Source organism: Clarias gariepinus, chromosome 1 (assembly GCF_024256425.1).
Source record: "Clarias gariepinus isolate MV-2021 ecotype Netherlands chromosome 1, CGAR_prim_01v2, whole genome shotgun sequence".
NCBI classification, from domain to species: domain Eukaryota; kingdom Metazoa; phylum Chordata; class Actinopteri; order Siluriformes; family Clariidae; genus Clarias; species Clarias gariepinus.
In genome coordinates this window covers 30,402,740-30,416,811 of record NC_071100.1, presented here as the reverse complement: position 1 = coordinate 30,416,811, position 14,072 = coordinate 30,402,740, and the positions used below count along the sequence as shown (strand labels likewise).

The 14,072-nt window shown below is 39.8% G+C and overlaps 1 protein-coding gene across 2 annotated transcripts; it reads left to right on the top strand.

Annotated features, from left to right (window-relative positions):
* The first annotated feature begins 6,504 nt into the window (after nucleotides 1-6,504).
* tnfsf12 (TNF superfamily member 12) lies at nucleotides 6,505-13,755 on the top strand. 2 transcript variants are annotated; one of them, XM_053498622.1, is made up of 7 exons: nucleotides 6,505-7,082; nucleotides 9,438-9,519; nucleotides 10,993-11,049; nucleotides 11,368-11,424; nucleotides 11,523-11,546; nucleotides 11,627-11,754; nucleotides 11,882-13,755. In XM_053498622.1, exons 1-7 carry the CDS (start codon nucleotides 6,909-6,911, stop codon nucleotides 12,134-12,136), a joined length of 777 nt encoding a protein of 258 aa, XP_053354597.1. In that variant the 5' UTR covers nucleotides 6,505-6,908; the 3' UTR covers nucleotides 12,137-13,755. The 2 variants fall into 2 exon arrangements, with proteins under 2 accessions (XP_053354597.1, XP_053354607.1); XM_053498632.1 differs by lacking the exon at nucleotides 10,993-11,049.
* The last annotated feature ends 317 nt before the right edge of the window (nucleotides 13,756-14,072 follow it).

The following is a 14,072-nucleotide window of genomic DNA, read 5'->3' as shown; positions in this document are numbered from 1 at the left end:
CAGGGCTGCACTTTGCTTTAGACTGTTTATTCTTTCTTCTTAGATGTTTCTCTGATTGTAAAGTCTGTTATGCAAGATAGCTCTGTTGTATTTTATGGTGCCTGCCAAACCGTACAGCTGGGAAAAGAGCCTGGAGGTGCCTGAGAGATTTAGACCAGGTTCAGTGAGTTAATGTTCATGTACAAATCAACCTTTTCAGTAGGCCAAATAGTTTGTCATGTGGGGGAAATATGTGAGGGAAGAGGATGATAAAAGTGTTCCAAGGTGGTGTTACCTCGTGTAGGGCTCACTATAAAACTGAGAGATGTATAGCCATACTGCCAGTGTTGCCCATCACTATTTAGGATACATGCTGTGTTACATGCTGTGTTGTAAAGTGCTGCCACCTTGTGGCCGACAGAAAAAATGCTCTTTCAAAGCTATTACTACTACTAGAACTACTACAGTAACACCACTATTACTACTACGACTAATAATAAAATAATGGCGCTCAAACAGAAGATTACTTTAGACAGATGTGCTTTATAAGAGACGAAACTCACATCTACAAAGAACACTTTATTACAGATTTACCACCAGGAATAAGATTTCTATTAGATATAAACGCAGTAAACAAAAGTAACAGTGTTAAAATGAAACACACTGTCATTATTGCATTGTTGTTTATATAACAACAATCTACTTTATAGCACATGAATTCAGTTCAACTTTATTTTTCATACTGCCATGATGAAGAAAAGGAGATCACTTCCCCTTCATAATTAGGCTAAACAATGTGTCAATTTATTTAATTCAGCAAAAAAAAATCTAAATCCAGTGATGCTATATCTCCAGTCTACATAGGGGAAGGAGCTCTTTTTTCGCGTGACTGAGCGCTACAGACTCTGCTGAGCTTTGCACTTTCATTCACGACCTTTCACCGATCAGAAACTAACGAATATCGCGACTCACTTCACTGAATCGACTCCTCCGAACCCCGCATTTAAGCGAATCGATCTTCATTTGATTCTTCTGATTCGGCTCTCAGAGCGGCACTGAGGAGAATTCCTGTGCAGGTCACAGTTCCGAGACAAATGACGATATTGTATTTTGTCTAGTCAACAAAGCTTGGCACATGGAGAATATTCTGCTTTGCTAACTGTCTGGGAGTGAGTCAGTTCCAAACGCATGATTTTAAATGAAGCAGACATACTGAGGCCAGATGTTTTGTTGCATGTCTTTAAAGTAAAATTACATATGCAATCTAAAACTACTAACTTTGTATATTAACAATGAAAATACTATTTAACAGGAGCTCATAAAATACATGAAGCTGACACATCTTTCATAATGTGATTATAATATCCGTAGACTCTACTATATGTTATAAGGCATGACATAAATTATTTTTTCTCCAACAAGTTACATCCTAGCTGACACTGGACTTCTGTTTTTTGAGCTACTGAGTTTTTTCATAAACACAATTCAACTGACCAGTAAAATACTTTAATAACTACTGTATAATAACTTTGGGGCAGCACGGTGGCTTAGTAGTTAGCGCTGTCGCTTTGCACCTCCAGGGACCTGCTTCGATTCACAGCCAGGTTCGATTCCCGCCTCTGTGTGCTCGCATGTTCTCCCCATGCTTGGTGGGTTCCTTCCGGGTACACCAGTTTCCTCCCACAGTCCAAAAAATTAGGCATTCCCAAATTGCCTGTAAAATTGTGAGTGTGTGAGTGTATGTGTGTAAGCCCTGCGATGGATTGGTACCCCATCCAGGGTGAACCCCACTTCATGCTCTACGTCTCCTGGGACAGGCTCCTGGCTCCCTGCAACTCTGAATACAGGATAAAGTGGTATAGACAATGAGTGAGGGAGTAAAAACTTTGGGGTGGCACAGGGGCTTAGTGGTTAGCACTGTCACCTTGCACCTCCAGGGTACGGGTTCGATTCACGGCCAGGTTCAGTTCCCGTCTCTGTGTGCATGGAGTTTGCATGTTCTCCCTATGCATGATGGATTTTCTCAGGGCACACCGGTTTCCTCCCACAGTCCAAAAACATGCAGATTAGGGTAATTGCCGTTCCCAAATTGACCGTGTGTGGCACGAAATGTGTGGCGTGCATTTGTATTCAGTCAGAAGTCACTTAAATAGTAGAGTACACCTGTGTATTAATCAGAGAAACAGCCAAGAGGCCCAGGGTAACTCTGGAAGAGCTGCAGAGATCCACATTTTAAATCAGGACAAATCAGGTGAGTGTGGAGAACAGGGAGGACTCTTTTGTTAACACAGTGTCACTGCACACCCACACCCTACCCCAACAACACCACAGGGTTTTCTTCTATACTGAGTCTCTAGACTGAGACCTTACTGACCATAAATCAACCCACAACCTCCTTCATGTGGAAACTTCTCTTATTGTTTATGTCAGCAGAAATTTGCTAAAACAACAACAGCAGCAAAACTGTTACACCTCCACATTTGCCTTGATTTTGGTATCGCTTAGCAACAATAAGACACATGATTTCTTGTTAAGTTTTTATTAAGCAACAAATGATCCCTAGTCATTAGAATGTGATTCTCAGTCATTCACTGTGTGAAACCTTGGTTTAAAATACTTCCCAAAACCACCCCCTGCCACACACAAAACAAATTAAAACAAAAGGTTGTGTAGTGTAACCATGCAGCTAAAGTTCAGTGATCTGTCATCTAGCCCACTTTATTTCCTCACTGCTCTGCATTAGGTAGAGGATGGTTAAGTTGATTTTCAGTCTACGGTTGCAGTCCATTCTAATGTGATAACGACCTTGCCCTATACTTTGGGAGGGCTGCAAGACTAATGAACACTCACTAATGTTTCATGTGTTCTGTGCCTGTGGGTAGTGTGTTCATTACATTTGGCTCAACATTTAATTAATAATATATACTAAATATTTAAAACTATTCATTATTACAATGCAGCATTATTCAACTCCCGAGTGTTTGTGTGAAGTAAACTTTGTTATGTTAGCTGCATCTTCCTGTTGTAATCTATATTAAAAGAATAAAAAGAGATAGAAAAAGCTACTCTACAAAAAAGACCTTAAAGAAAAGTACAAATGGGCTCATGTACAACTGACTTTATGGGTGGTGTTCTATTTAAAGTTTCCCACATTAAATCCATGTGACTAGTGCAATGGTGCAACATTTATGTAATACAGTACATGAATATTTTTGTTCACATGTTTATATACACACATCAAGCAGTAAACTTTTAGGTCCACTTATGTGTATGCTTAAAGGTGATTTAACACGTTAGACTAAATATACAAAAGCAGTCAAGTAAGCTTTTAGTCAAGTCAGGTCAAGTCACCCCTGAACACTGAATTTTTGTATCAATTGCAATGCAATTCATAATACATCAATGAAGATAAATAAATAAATAAAAGTGTGCTTGCTTAACCTTCAATTAAAAAGACCAATTTATTGCACAAATATGATGAAAGCTAGATGTACTGTAGTTTATAATCTACCACTATCTGAGGTGTTAGATATAAGCTGGCACTTACTATTATTGTCCTCATGTGCTGGGATTGCATTGGCAGTGAAATAAGATATAACATAATTTGAGCATGACCACTTGGCAGGTTATGTTTTTAAAGATTTTTTAATTCTGGTTTTTATTTTTCACACTGTTCTTTCTATTATATACATAAAAATGAAAATGAAAAATTACATTACAGATATACTCCAGATAGAACAATACTTGGAGAAATGAAGCTATGGGTCTTACATCTAACCAGTTACTTAGTCTATTGTATTTTAACAGTGCATATTTGTATACCCCAACCCAATTTAATTAAATTATTTTATAGATAATAATTGTCAAGTATGTTGCTATCAGTGGCCTACCCTTAAAATATGAACTGTGGAGTTTGTTCACTTAACAACCACACCAGCATTCAACAAATAGACTAAGAATAAATCTAAATGAAAAATGTGTTGTTTATGGAAATGTACAGTATCTCTTCAATAAAACTTACACAGTAATTTTAATTCAGTTTGCATTTACATCAATTGACCATAAAGTTAAAACTATTGACAGGTGAAGTGAATTAGTGGAGTTACTGTATAAGGTCGCAAGTGAACAGTCAGTTTTCAAAGTTGATGTGGTAGAATCAGGGATCTGAGTGACTTGATTCTACCACTACTGAAGAACCAAACTGTGATGGCTTGACAGCTGGGTCAGAGCATAACTAAAACAGCAGGTCTTTTAAGATGTTCCTGGTATGCAGTGGTTAGTACCTACCAAAATAGTTTTTTTTTTATATATATAAAAAGGAAAACCAGTAAACTAGCATCAAGATAATGGGTGCCCAGGACTTATTGATGCATATGGTGAGCAAAGGCATGTCTGATCCCACAAAAGAGCTACTATAGCACAGGTTTTTGAAAAAGGTTTTAGAACATACAATACATGTATTAGTATAGCTGCAGACTATTCAGAGTGTCCATCCCCACCCCTGTTCGTTACTAAAAGCACCTACTGTACAATCAACATGTAATCATCAAAACTGGCAATGCAGCATTTACATCATGTGGACACCTGGGTGCATGTACCTCACTTACTGTACTTGGTGGGATCAGGATACACTGGTGCAGAAGCAACCCAAGGTTGGCCAGAGCATCATACAGCATTTCCTACTGTAGATTGCCTTATTCATTAACACATAAAACCCACCTAAACATTGCTGCAGCCCAAGTACACCACTTCATGGGAACAGTATTCCCTAATGGCTTCTCTCAGCAGGATAATTTGCCCTACCACTCTGCAAAAATTGTACAAGAATGATTTTAGGATCATGATAAGGATTTCAAGGTATTCACCAGATATAAATTCACTCAAGAATTTAAGGGATGTGCTAAAAAACAAGCCTAAACCATTAAGGCTCCATCTTGCAACTTACAGTATTTAAGAGATCTGCTGAATCTGCTGTCCGAAGAACATGCCATTAGAGGTCAGAGTGATGACACAAGGGGGGCCTACACAATATTTGGCACATGCTATTCAGATGGCTGATCAGTCTATGTGACTAATTTTTACACAGTTTTTTTGTAAGTGCCCACTGATTATGTGCACCATGTCAAAAGATGATAGTTAAAACTAGCAATGCTTACACACATATCACACATATATGTGTGAAATGTGAGTGTTGCAGAAAACCTTTTTTTTTTGTATTTGAGCTTTTAAAAAAACTTTAGACAATTCCAACACCTTTCAAAAGAAGCATGGTGTCATACTCGAGTGCTATCTGACTATTTTGCAGATTTAACATTGGTGAGTGTTTAGTTTTTTGAGTTGTCTTTGTATATAAACATGAGAGTGGCAGGTGTGAGTTTGTGAATATGAGAGAGAGACACTTGCTTATCATCATTAGCAGTTTGCCAACTGTAGCATGGGAGATGGGTGGTCTCATAGGGTCTTGCAGTGAAATCTGCTGCAATAACCCGGTTACTGCGTTCACCAGACATCAACACACAATTTCTATCCGCTCCTCACGTGTCATTAGTATGTAAACTGCTAATAACTGCTTTATAAGTGGTCAGAAACTTGTAAATAATGAAAGAATAAAAGAAGAATAAAGTTACGTTAAAACCAAGCACACCATTGTTCTTCTTGTGAACTTCCCAATAAGTTTGATGTGTCACATGACCCTCTTCCTATTGAAAAAACAAAAGTTGGATCCAAAATTGCCGACTTCAAAATGGCCACCATGGTCACCATCCATCTTGAAAAGTTTTCCCCCTCACATATACTAATGTGCCACAAACAGGAAGTTAATAACACCAACCATTCCCAGTTTATTAAGGTGTATCTATATAAATGGCCTGCCCTGTACTGCTTTATCTGTGTTGTGGGGGGAGTGGAGCCTATCCCGAGAGATATAGGGCACGAGCAGGTTACACCTATCCATCGCAGGGCACACATTCACATATGGGCAATTTTAGCCTAATCTGCATGTTTTTGTACTGTGGGAGGAAACCCACTAAGCACGGAAAGAACATGCAAACTCCATGCACACAGACCAGAGGTGGGAATCGAACCCGGACCCCTGGAGGTGCTAACCACTAATAGTCTATGAATTTGAGTGGGTGAGGGCATTTTATAGGCTAACATTGGACTACGGTTTTGAAGATCCCAGGTTCAAACCCCACAACCACCAAGTTGCCACTGTTGGGCCCTTGAGCAAGGCCCTTAACCCTCAACTGCTCAGATGTGTAATGAGATAAAAATGTAAGTTGCTCTTAATAAGAGGGTCTGCCAAATGTCTAAATGTTGGAATCAGCTAGGTAAACCAATTCAAACCTCACATGATAAAAAAAAAATCCAGTTGAAAAAAGGCTTTAATTAGGCTAACTAAGCAGTTTTCAGTCAGCACATAGATATAATTTGGCCAAAACACTTGACTCGTTTAAGAATCACTTTGCTCGTTTAACCTGTAAGAGTTGCTAGAAGAGAACCGACTCTTTCGCGAGTCTGGCGTTAAATTCTCAGAGGACGAGGAAGTGTGTGACGAGAATTCACCAGCACAGTCCGTCAACTCACAACCAGACGGTGTTTTTTCAGCTGAACCTTTTTTTTGGGGGGGAAGGAGAAAAGAAACGTTTTTAGCTGTGGGTCTGAGACACACACACACACACACACGCGCGCAGAGAGAGAGAGAAAGAGAGACGCCAGTTTCGTCCTGAGGCTGCGACCGTTGAGGAACACAGCACAGTGCGCGCGCTCATGATCACCATCGGCAGTCGCGCTTGAAGCTCTACGTCGCGTGTGCGCGCAGGGGGGACCAGACAAAAAAACCCTAAAATGTGCACGCACAACGCGTCCGCAATGACAGAGTGGAAATCTGCGGAGTGGTGAAGTTGCAGCAGCAGCAGCCGTGCGTGACGATGCATCGGATAGTGCAGAGGAGACGCGCTGGGCCGCTCCGTTCCGCGTGGTCGCTGCTCGGTGCCGTGGCGCTCGCGCTCGCCGCCTCCAGCGCCGTGTTCACCGCGTGGACGTGGCGACAAACCCGAGACCTGACCAGGTCCGTCCAAAATCTGCGCGAGCGCTTGGATCAGGTAGACTGTTCATTTTGCACAGAACCGTCAACACCTCTCAGTTTCTCCATTCCACAAAAACCCAGTTGAATAAGATAAGGATTAAATGCATCACCTGAGTGTGCTGATTGTGTTCACATTAAACTCAGTTGTTTTATATTTATTTCCTAATGTATTGTATGTACATTTATTATTATTGATCATGACGAACTGTTCAGCGTGGTTGTGGATACTGTTACAGGTTGTTTTTTTCCCATAAGGGTTACAGTTGCATATCCATATTATTAGATATGAATATATGGATCTGAATGAGGCAAAGTTGCTCTTGCAGAAAATCATCTTTCTTTTCTTTTTCTATTATTTTTGTACTTTGTGTGGAATAAGATGCCACATAATGAACTTTGGCTTCATTCTAACCATGTAGTCCATTATTGCAAATGAGCTCAACTTTCTACAGTTGATTTTAATCAGTTTGACTTAAAAAATGATTGATTAAATTTGCGTGACGTGCATAGAAGTAATAGCTGTCTTAATACTAGTAATACTGTAGAATCACAAAGAACTTTTTCCTCTGGCTGAATGTTAAGAATGCATCCTTCTTAACTTTCAGAAACTCGCATGTTGCCTGTCTTAGACAGTTTACTATCCAGCAGCAGCTTTCATTTGGGGGTAGTGACCAATCTCTCCAAAAGAAAACAAAGCAGAAGATCTAGCGCCACTGGCCGGTCGGTAATGAAAACTCGGCTGAGTGTTATGCTCGATCATTTTGTAATTGTGCGTCCTGCAGACCAACATTCCTCTAATGGCACTCTCCCGCGTGTCTGGGCAGCACTTAAACTGTCTGGCTGCGTCTTGAGGACATTTCGGGCAAAAACACACATGCAATGTTCTTGATTATACAAACAGCTGTGGTAGCACATGTGGGGGTCTGTGGGGCGCGTTTTTATCGCTCCAGCGCAAAGGCACTGCACGTTGTGGCTTATTGTGCCTGTGCGTTTCTGCCAAGCCACGTTTAGCACAATTTACTGGAACTGCTGGTTCACTTGGCGCGCGCATGCGCCCAAGCAGGCACACGGACCAGGCTAAGGCAGTCTGTCCAGCGTCTCTCATAAGAGTCGATGTGTGTAATTATAGTACTGTGATCGGTAGACTGCCATTCACGTAGGAAGTGGAGTTGCCTGCCACACAGTGCAAAGCTGCAGATGTGCATATTGAAAATGCACACACTCTCAAACACACACACTCCACTCATTGTTTCATGGTTTAGGGCTCTGGTAAGAGTTCTGGCCGAAAGACGAACCAAAGGACTTACACAATATGGTATATATATTGGCATTTGCAGTACTTGTATTTATAAAAATCTGCAGTATACCTTTGGAGCCACCATGCAGTTGCTAAAATGTTTCATTGCATGCTTGTCCAATATCATAAGTACCAGGATGTTAATTAAGCATTTCATTCACATCATCCAACCAACTATGCATGCTTAAAGAAATTTGTTTTAGCTGCCTAAAGAGATTCTATTTGCAATATTTTTTAAAAGGCAAACTCTCTGTGTTGGGATTCTAGAGTGTCTTTAATGGTTCCCCAGAGAGAGAAAAATATGACATGGAAAAAAGAAAAAACACTTTAAGCCTCTAGGGTTTATGTCTTTAACAAAGCTATATCAATTATTTACTGACGGGTTTGAATCTAATACAAATGGTAATGTAAAGAAAATATAATGTTTTTCCATATGTGCAACTCGAACAGACACACACATACATATGCTTGGAGAGACATGCTGAATCAGCAAGCAGTCGAGCCACACATGATTCTGGCAATAACTTTGTGCTGCATAGTGGGTTGAACTAAATATGCACTAGCCTCTGTGGCATTCACTTGATTTATGCAGTACGAAATCACATTGCTCAAAGCATTTTTTGCCAACTATTCCATGGACCTGTTGCATTTCTTCCTCACACAATTCGGCTCTTATTAAAAAAGGCTGTGTGAATGCTGACCAAGCCTGCAAGCCCGTCAAAATTTGTTACTAATATTGTTCTTGGTCCAGTCTCAAAAAAGACGTTTAAACATGCCAGGAATTTGTAGCTCTTAAAAAATGTCTAATGTGTGGCAACTAGTTTTGTGGGTTACCTATTAATAGAGGTGTGTTGAAGTGTGTGCCAAGCTCCAGGAAGGGAGATGGTCATGTTTGTTTGTGTCTGGTTCAGAAAAGTCTATGGGTTTGATTATTTCGCAGCCTTCGCCTGGTTCAAGTGCTAGCCACATGAAACACCAATTAATATCAACACACTCGTCCTGTCTACCCACACACCAAATATTTATGTCCCTCCACCCCCTCTGTCTCTCTCTCTCTCTCTCTCTCTCTGTCAGGTGAATTTGCAACGCAAGGCTATTGTCCAGCTTTTCCTGGAGAAGAGGGAGCTCCTGGAGAGCATGCGAGTGAAGAGAGAAGGTATCAAGAGAAAATTACTTTCAAATATTAAGCACTTTATGTAAAATACTGTATATCTTTTCTTACTTAGATAGGGTGAGAAAGTAAACCTGACAAGGGCATTGATTGAAGTATAAAATAGTAAAGTAGCATCAAGCTATATAAAAGTACTTAAAAAAAGAGGTAAAATTTTCCAATTTAAACAGGGACACAAATAGATTGTTGTTGAGGATGTAAACTATATAAAGCTTGTGGTATGCTTATGCATCATCTACAAAATATGCAGCAGTTTTCAATCACTATCTAAGGCAACAAAAAAGAATAGAGCTTTGAATGATATTTACAGAGGCTTGGACAGCATGGCATCTTGGATAAACTAATGGGCACATGTTTCTAAAAGCTGCAGCTGGAAGCTGGAGGCAACAGACTGAGTGACAGGAGAAATTGCAGGGTTCGGCTGGACATGCACCCAGCAAAACCAACTGGCACGAGCGTTGCACAGGGTTGGCGGTTTTGGGGACGTTCTAAATCAAGTGACCCCGTTGCTAAAGCCTGAAATAACCATAGTTTGTTGTTTTGTGCAATTATGAATGTTCTTTGATAGCTCCCGCAATTATGCGATAAAGTATCTGGCCTAGTTAGGCAAGTGCAGTAACGGGGTAAAATCAGCAGGCATTCTGCGATAATGGCCAGAAAAGTGAGAAAAATAAAGATTAGCTTATAAAAGATGGATGATTAGAGATATATTGAACAGCTGAAATGCTTCAAAAGACACCTGATAACTGTACGATTTCAAAGCCAAAAAGCTCAGCCACAGTCTTTTTTTTTTTTTTTTTTTAAAGCATGGTTGTTCTCTTGCCTAAATATAGCAGCCCCCAGGGACAGTGTGAGACTGTTAGTTCACCCAATGTGCCAGTAATAACATTTGGGTGAAGTGCTTCTCTGGACCTGCTTTGATGTGTATGGTTTGTGGTCTGAGTTGTATCAGATTGTAAGGCTAACTTTTTGAAGGTCGTCCGAGAGTTCAAGCAGCACTCATAAACCCAGACGCTCAAGAAAAAAAAAACAGAACCTTTGGAACATCTATTAATTTATTACCGTTAGCTGAATAGTAGCCATGGCCATTGCTCTCCCCCCCTTTCACACATGGAATCTTTATAGCCTCTTCAGGGTTACAGAAGATCCAGTGCCTTTATTCAGATACAGAAAACAGAAATTATTGTGTATGACTGTGATAAAACAATGGCTGAAAGGAGTAGAATGAAGGAAAGGAAAGAAAATATTTGACCATCTGCACAGAAAATCATAACTTCAGTTGGTCAGCAAATGGTTCTAATTTAATCCATGGTGTTTGTATCTGCACAGCTGTTTTATTCAGTAACTTACTAAGGCCTTGCAAAGACACCTTGCTTTTTATCCCTCTACCGGAATTTTCTCCAAAAACATTTATGACTTTTTCCAAAACATTTCTTCTTTTTTCCTTTATTTTGCAAGCTGGAGGGGCAAAAAGAAAAAATGGAAATCGAAGGAGGGTGGCCTCTCACTTCGAGAGTAAGTTGATAAAATAGAGTTTTATCTATACATAAAAATAGAAAATTGCTAACTTTCTTATCCCAAAGGTTCTTATTCTGAACGGTGTAGAACAGAGGAAAGAGGGAAGAAACTTTATGAACATCTGGACAGACAATCAGGCCTCAGATGATCTAGAAGTGGTACTAGGTTAATCATTGGTGTTTGTATCTGCACAGCTGTTCTATTCAGTAACTTGCTGAGGCCTTGCAAAGACACCTTGCTTCTTATTTCTCTACCAGAATTCATGCCAAAAACATTTATGTGTTTTTCCAAAACAATTCTTCTTTTTTTCTTTAGTTGGAGGGGGAAGAGGGAAAAATGGAAATGGAAGGAAGGTGGCCTCTCACTTCGAGAGTAAGTTGATAAAATAGAGTTTTATCTGCATATAAAAATAGACAGCTGCTAACTTCATTGTCCCAAAAGTTCTCAAAATTTATTCTTGTTTTTAACAGTACCCAGATATTCATTGAAAAAAGGTAAGACCAAACAAGAATTTTTTTAATGGTAATACTATGGTAAAGTGAAGTGCACTAATGTTTGTTTGCATGTGTTACAGTTGGGAATGAGGGAATCATTAAAGGATGGACTGAGCAGGACCTAAATATGACTCAAGCAGTGGAATATAACATAGAGACAGGCACTTTCAAAGTAGTGCGGAGGGGTGTCTACTTCCTTTACTGTCAAGTAAGATGCTACAACTCCTCTTTTTATGTCATTCTTTGTTTACTTGTTGTTCCCCTTTAATTCAGCTCTGTCTTCCTTCTTTCTTTGACATTTCTTTTCTTACCATCACTCTCTTATTCTCCTTCAGGTGCATTTCAGTGAGCAAGAGAGTCAGTATGTGAAGCTGGAAGTGACTGTCCCACAGGGTCCCTCACTTCAGTGCATGGAGGGATACAGCACCACTCCAACCACAGGTTTTAAACAGTTCCACTTCCTGAAGCCATGCCAGGTTTCTGGCCTTCTGCTCTTAGAGAAAGGTGCTGAGCTCAAGGCTATGACCGGAAGTCATTTCACCCTGCAGGACTCAGGCAAACATTACTTTGGGCTCTTCAAGGTGAACTAGTAGATCGGCCACACAGTTCAGCCTCATTGACTGCATCTTTTTTGGAGGTCTACCACAGTCGATACTCACTGGCCTGACAAATCCTTGTTAGTTCTTTTGTTAAATGTGGTAAAGATCTGTCTTTTTTTTTTTTTTTTTTTTTAAATGACACATTTGATGGAGTCAAGGCAGTCATGGACAGTGGCTGTGACGGAGACTAGGATGTTTCCAAAGGCACCTGGGAATAGCCTCACTGATTACTGAACATATCGGTGCCCTGAATATAGTACTTGCCCGGATGGTAAAGACTTGGAGACCATGACTGCTGGACAGTTAAAGTGGATCTATTTTGATTGTCTTGGTTTGGACATAAGTGCATAAACACTGACTTGGCTAACTGTGCCTAACTGTTTACTTGTAGCCTGATGACGGCATTGTGCCAGACCCATAGCTGCGTTCCCAAAACAGTGGCATGGAAAGGTTAATCAGATGGCGCAGTGTTGGTGGTGTTAAGACTGCACATTAAAAAGTGGACATGTCAGCATTTCACATCATTGATGGTCAGGTTGGATCATGCATTTGATGTGACCACCACTGTCAATAGTCCTTGTTAACGCTGAAGATTTACCAAATACACACAAAGCAGAAACTCTTTATATGTCCTTATTACTGACCTTCACTGACACTTCAACTAAACTTTTAAATGGCTAGTATATTGTTTTATACGTTTTTTATGATTGTGAAAATACAGTACAGATTGGCATGAAGTGGTGGTGTGCTAACAACTTACAGTGATCCACTTCCATGTGTTCATTGCTATAGATAAATCTTGTAACAAAATCACAATATACATATGATGTTTTTTTAATACAATGCACATTCAAGTGTTATAGTTTTGTAGCGATAAAGATTTTATACCACCTTTATTGCATTTAATCTCACTGGTTGATCATACGCGAGATGAATAACATTTAATTTTGAACAACGTGTCAACGTTTCTTGACGTTAAGACTACCATAAATGTGAAAGTTTAATTAGGTCTGAAATGGAATGGAATGTTTGCCATTTTAAATGCACATTGTGCTGATTGAATTTCTTAATCATACCTCAGCTTCCCTTTTGTATATCTGCACCCCCATTGTTTCCCCATGCCCTCAACTCTCACTTCCTTTATTATCTCAAGTCAATAGCCAAAAAACCTGGAGCAGCAACATTCCCAATTGTCTCCACTGTCTAGTCACCCACCCCCCACACACACTTCTTCCTCTTGCCATTTTTCTTTATTTCCATTTTTTGGGGTTGCTCTTTGCACACAATCCACATTTGGATTGCTGCAGGGATTTCTGCTGTTCAGAAACAGTGTCCAAGATAAACACGTCTGGGTTGAGGTGAAGTGTGGAATGACTGTGTGTGAATGTAAATGCGTGATCAGGGTAACTGCAATGGCAGTTGAAATTTCACGGCTCTTTAGCCTGAATCTGAACTAATATGATTAAAAACTGGTTTGTACTTTTTAAGCCAAAATTAAAACCGAGCCAGAGATTTCATAAAGGCCAAATAGAATGTTTGAAATTTGCAGTTTTCTATTTGTTTTAACTGTCATAATTTGATTTTACACAATAAATAGGGCTAAAAATGTTGCCAGAAGTGCTATTGTTTCTTGTTCAACGGTTTATATAATGTTAATCGCCAGGTTCCTATTCATCGTGTGTACTGTAGCTATGACACTGGAGATTGGGGTGTATGAATTATTCTGATTATTCACAGCCGTAAACAGTAACGACTTGACAGTCAAGCACATCCGATGTTTCCTCCAGTGTTTCGCCCTTCCCGTATAATAAGCTGTTTGGTTTGCTTTTGTAAGGAAATTAACACAGCTTTACATGTTTTCATTTGAATCTTTATTACAAACAAAACAAAAGAAAAGAAAGATGCATTATTAACATGTTCCGTTCGT

What these genes read in the sequence shown, in the direction of transcription:
- tnfsf12 (XM_053498622.1), top strand. Translation starts at nt 6,909, where the DNA reads ATGCATCGGATAGTGCAGAGGAGACGCGCTGGGCCGCTCCGTTCCGCG. An exon ending in GGTGGCCTCTCACTTCGAGA is followed by an intron (nt 11,425 to 11,522) that starts GTAAGTTGATAA and finishes TGTTTTTAACAG; the next exon opens with TACCCAGATATTCATTGAAA. An exon ending in CAGATATTCATTGAAAAAAG is followed by an intron (nt 11,547 to 11,626) that starts GTAAGACCAAAC and finishes CATGTGTTACAG; the next exon opens with TTGGGAATGAGGGAATCATT.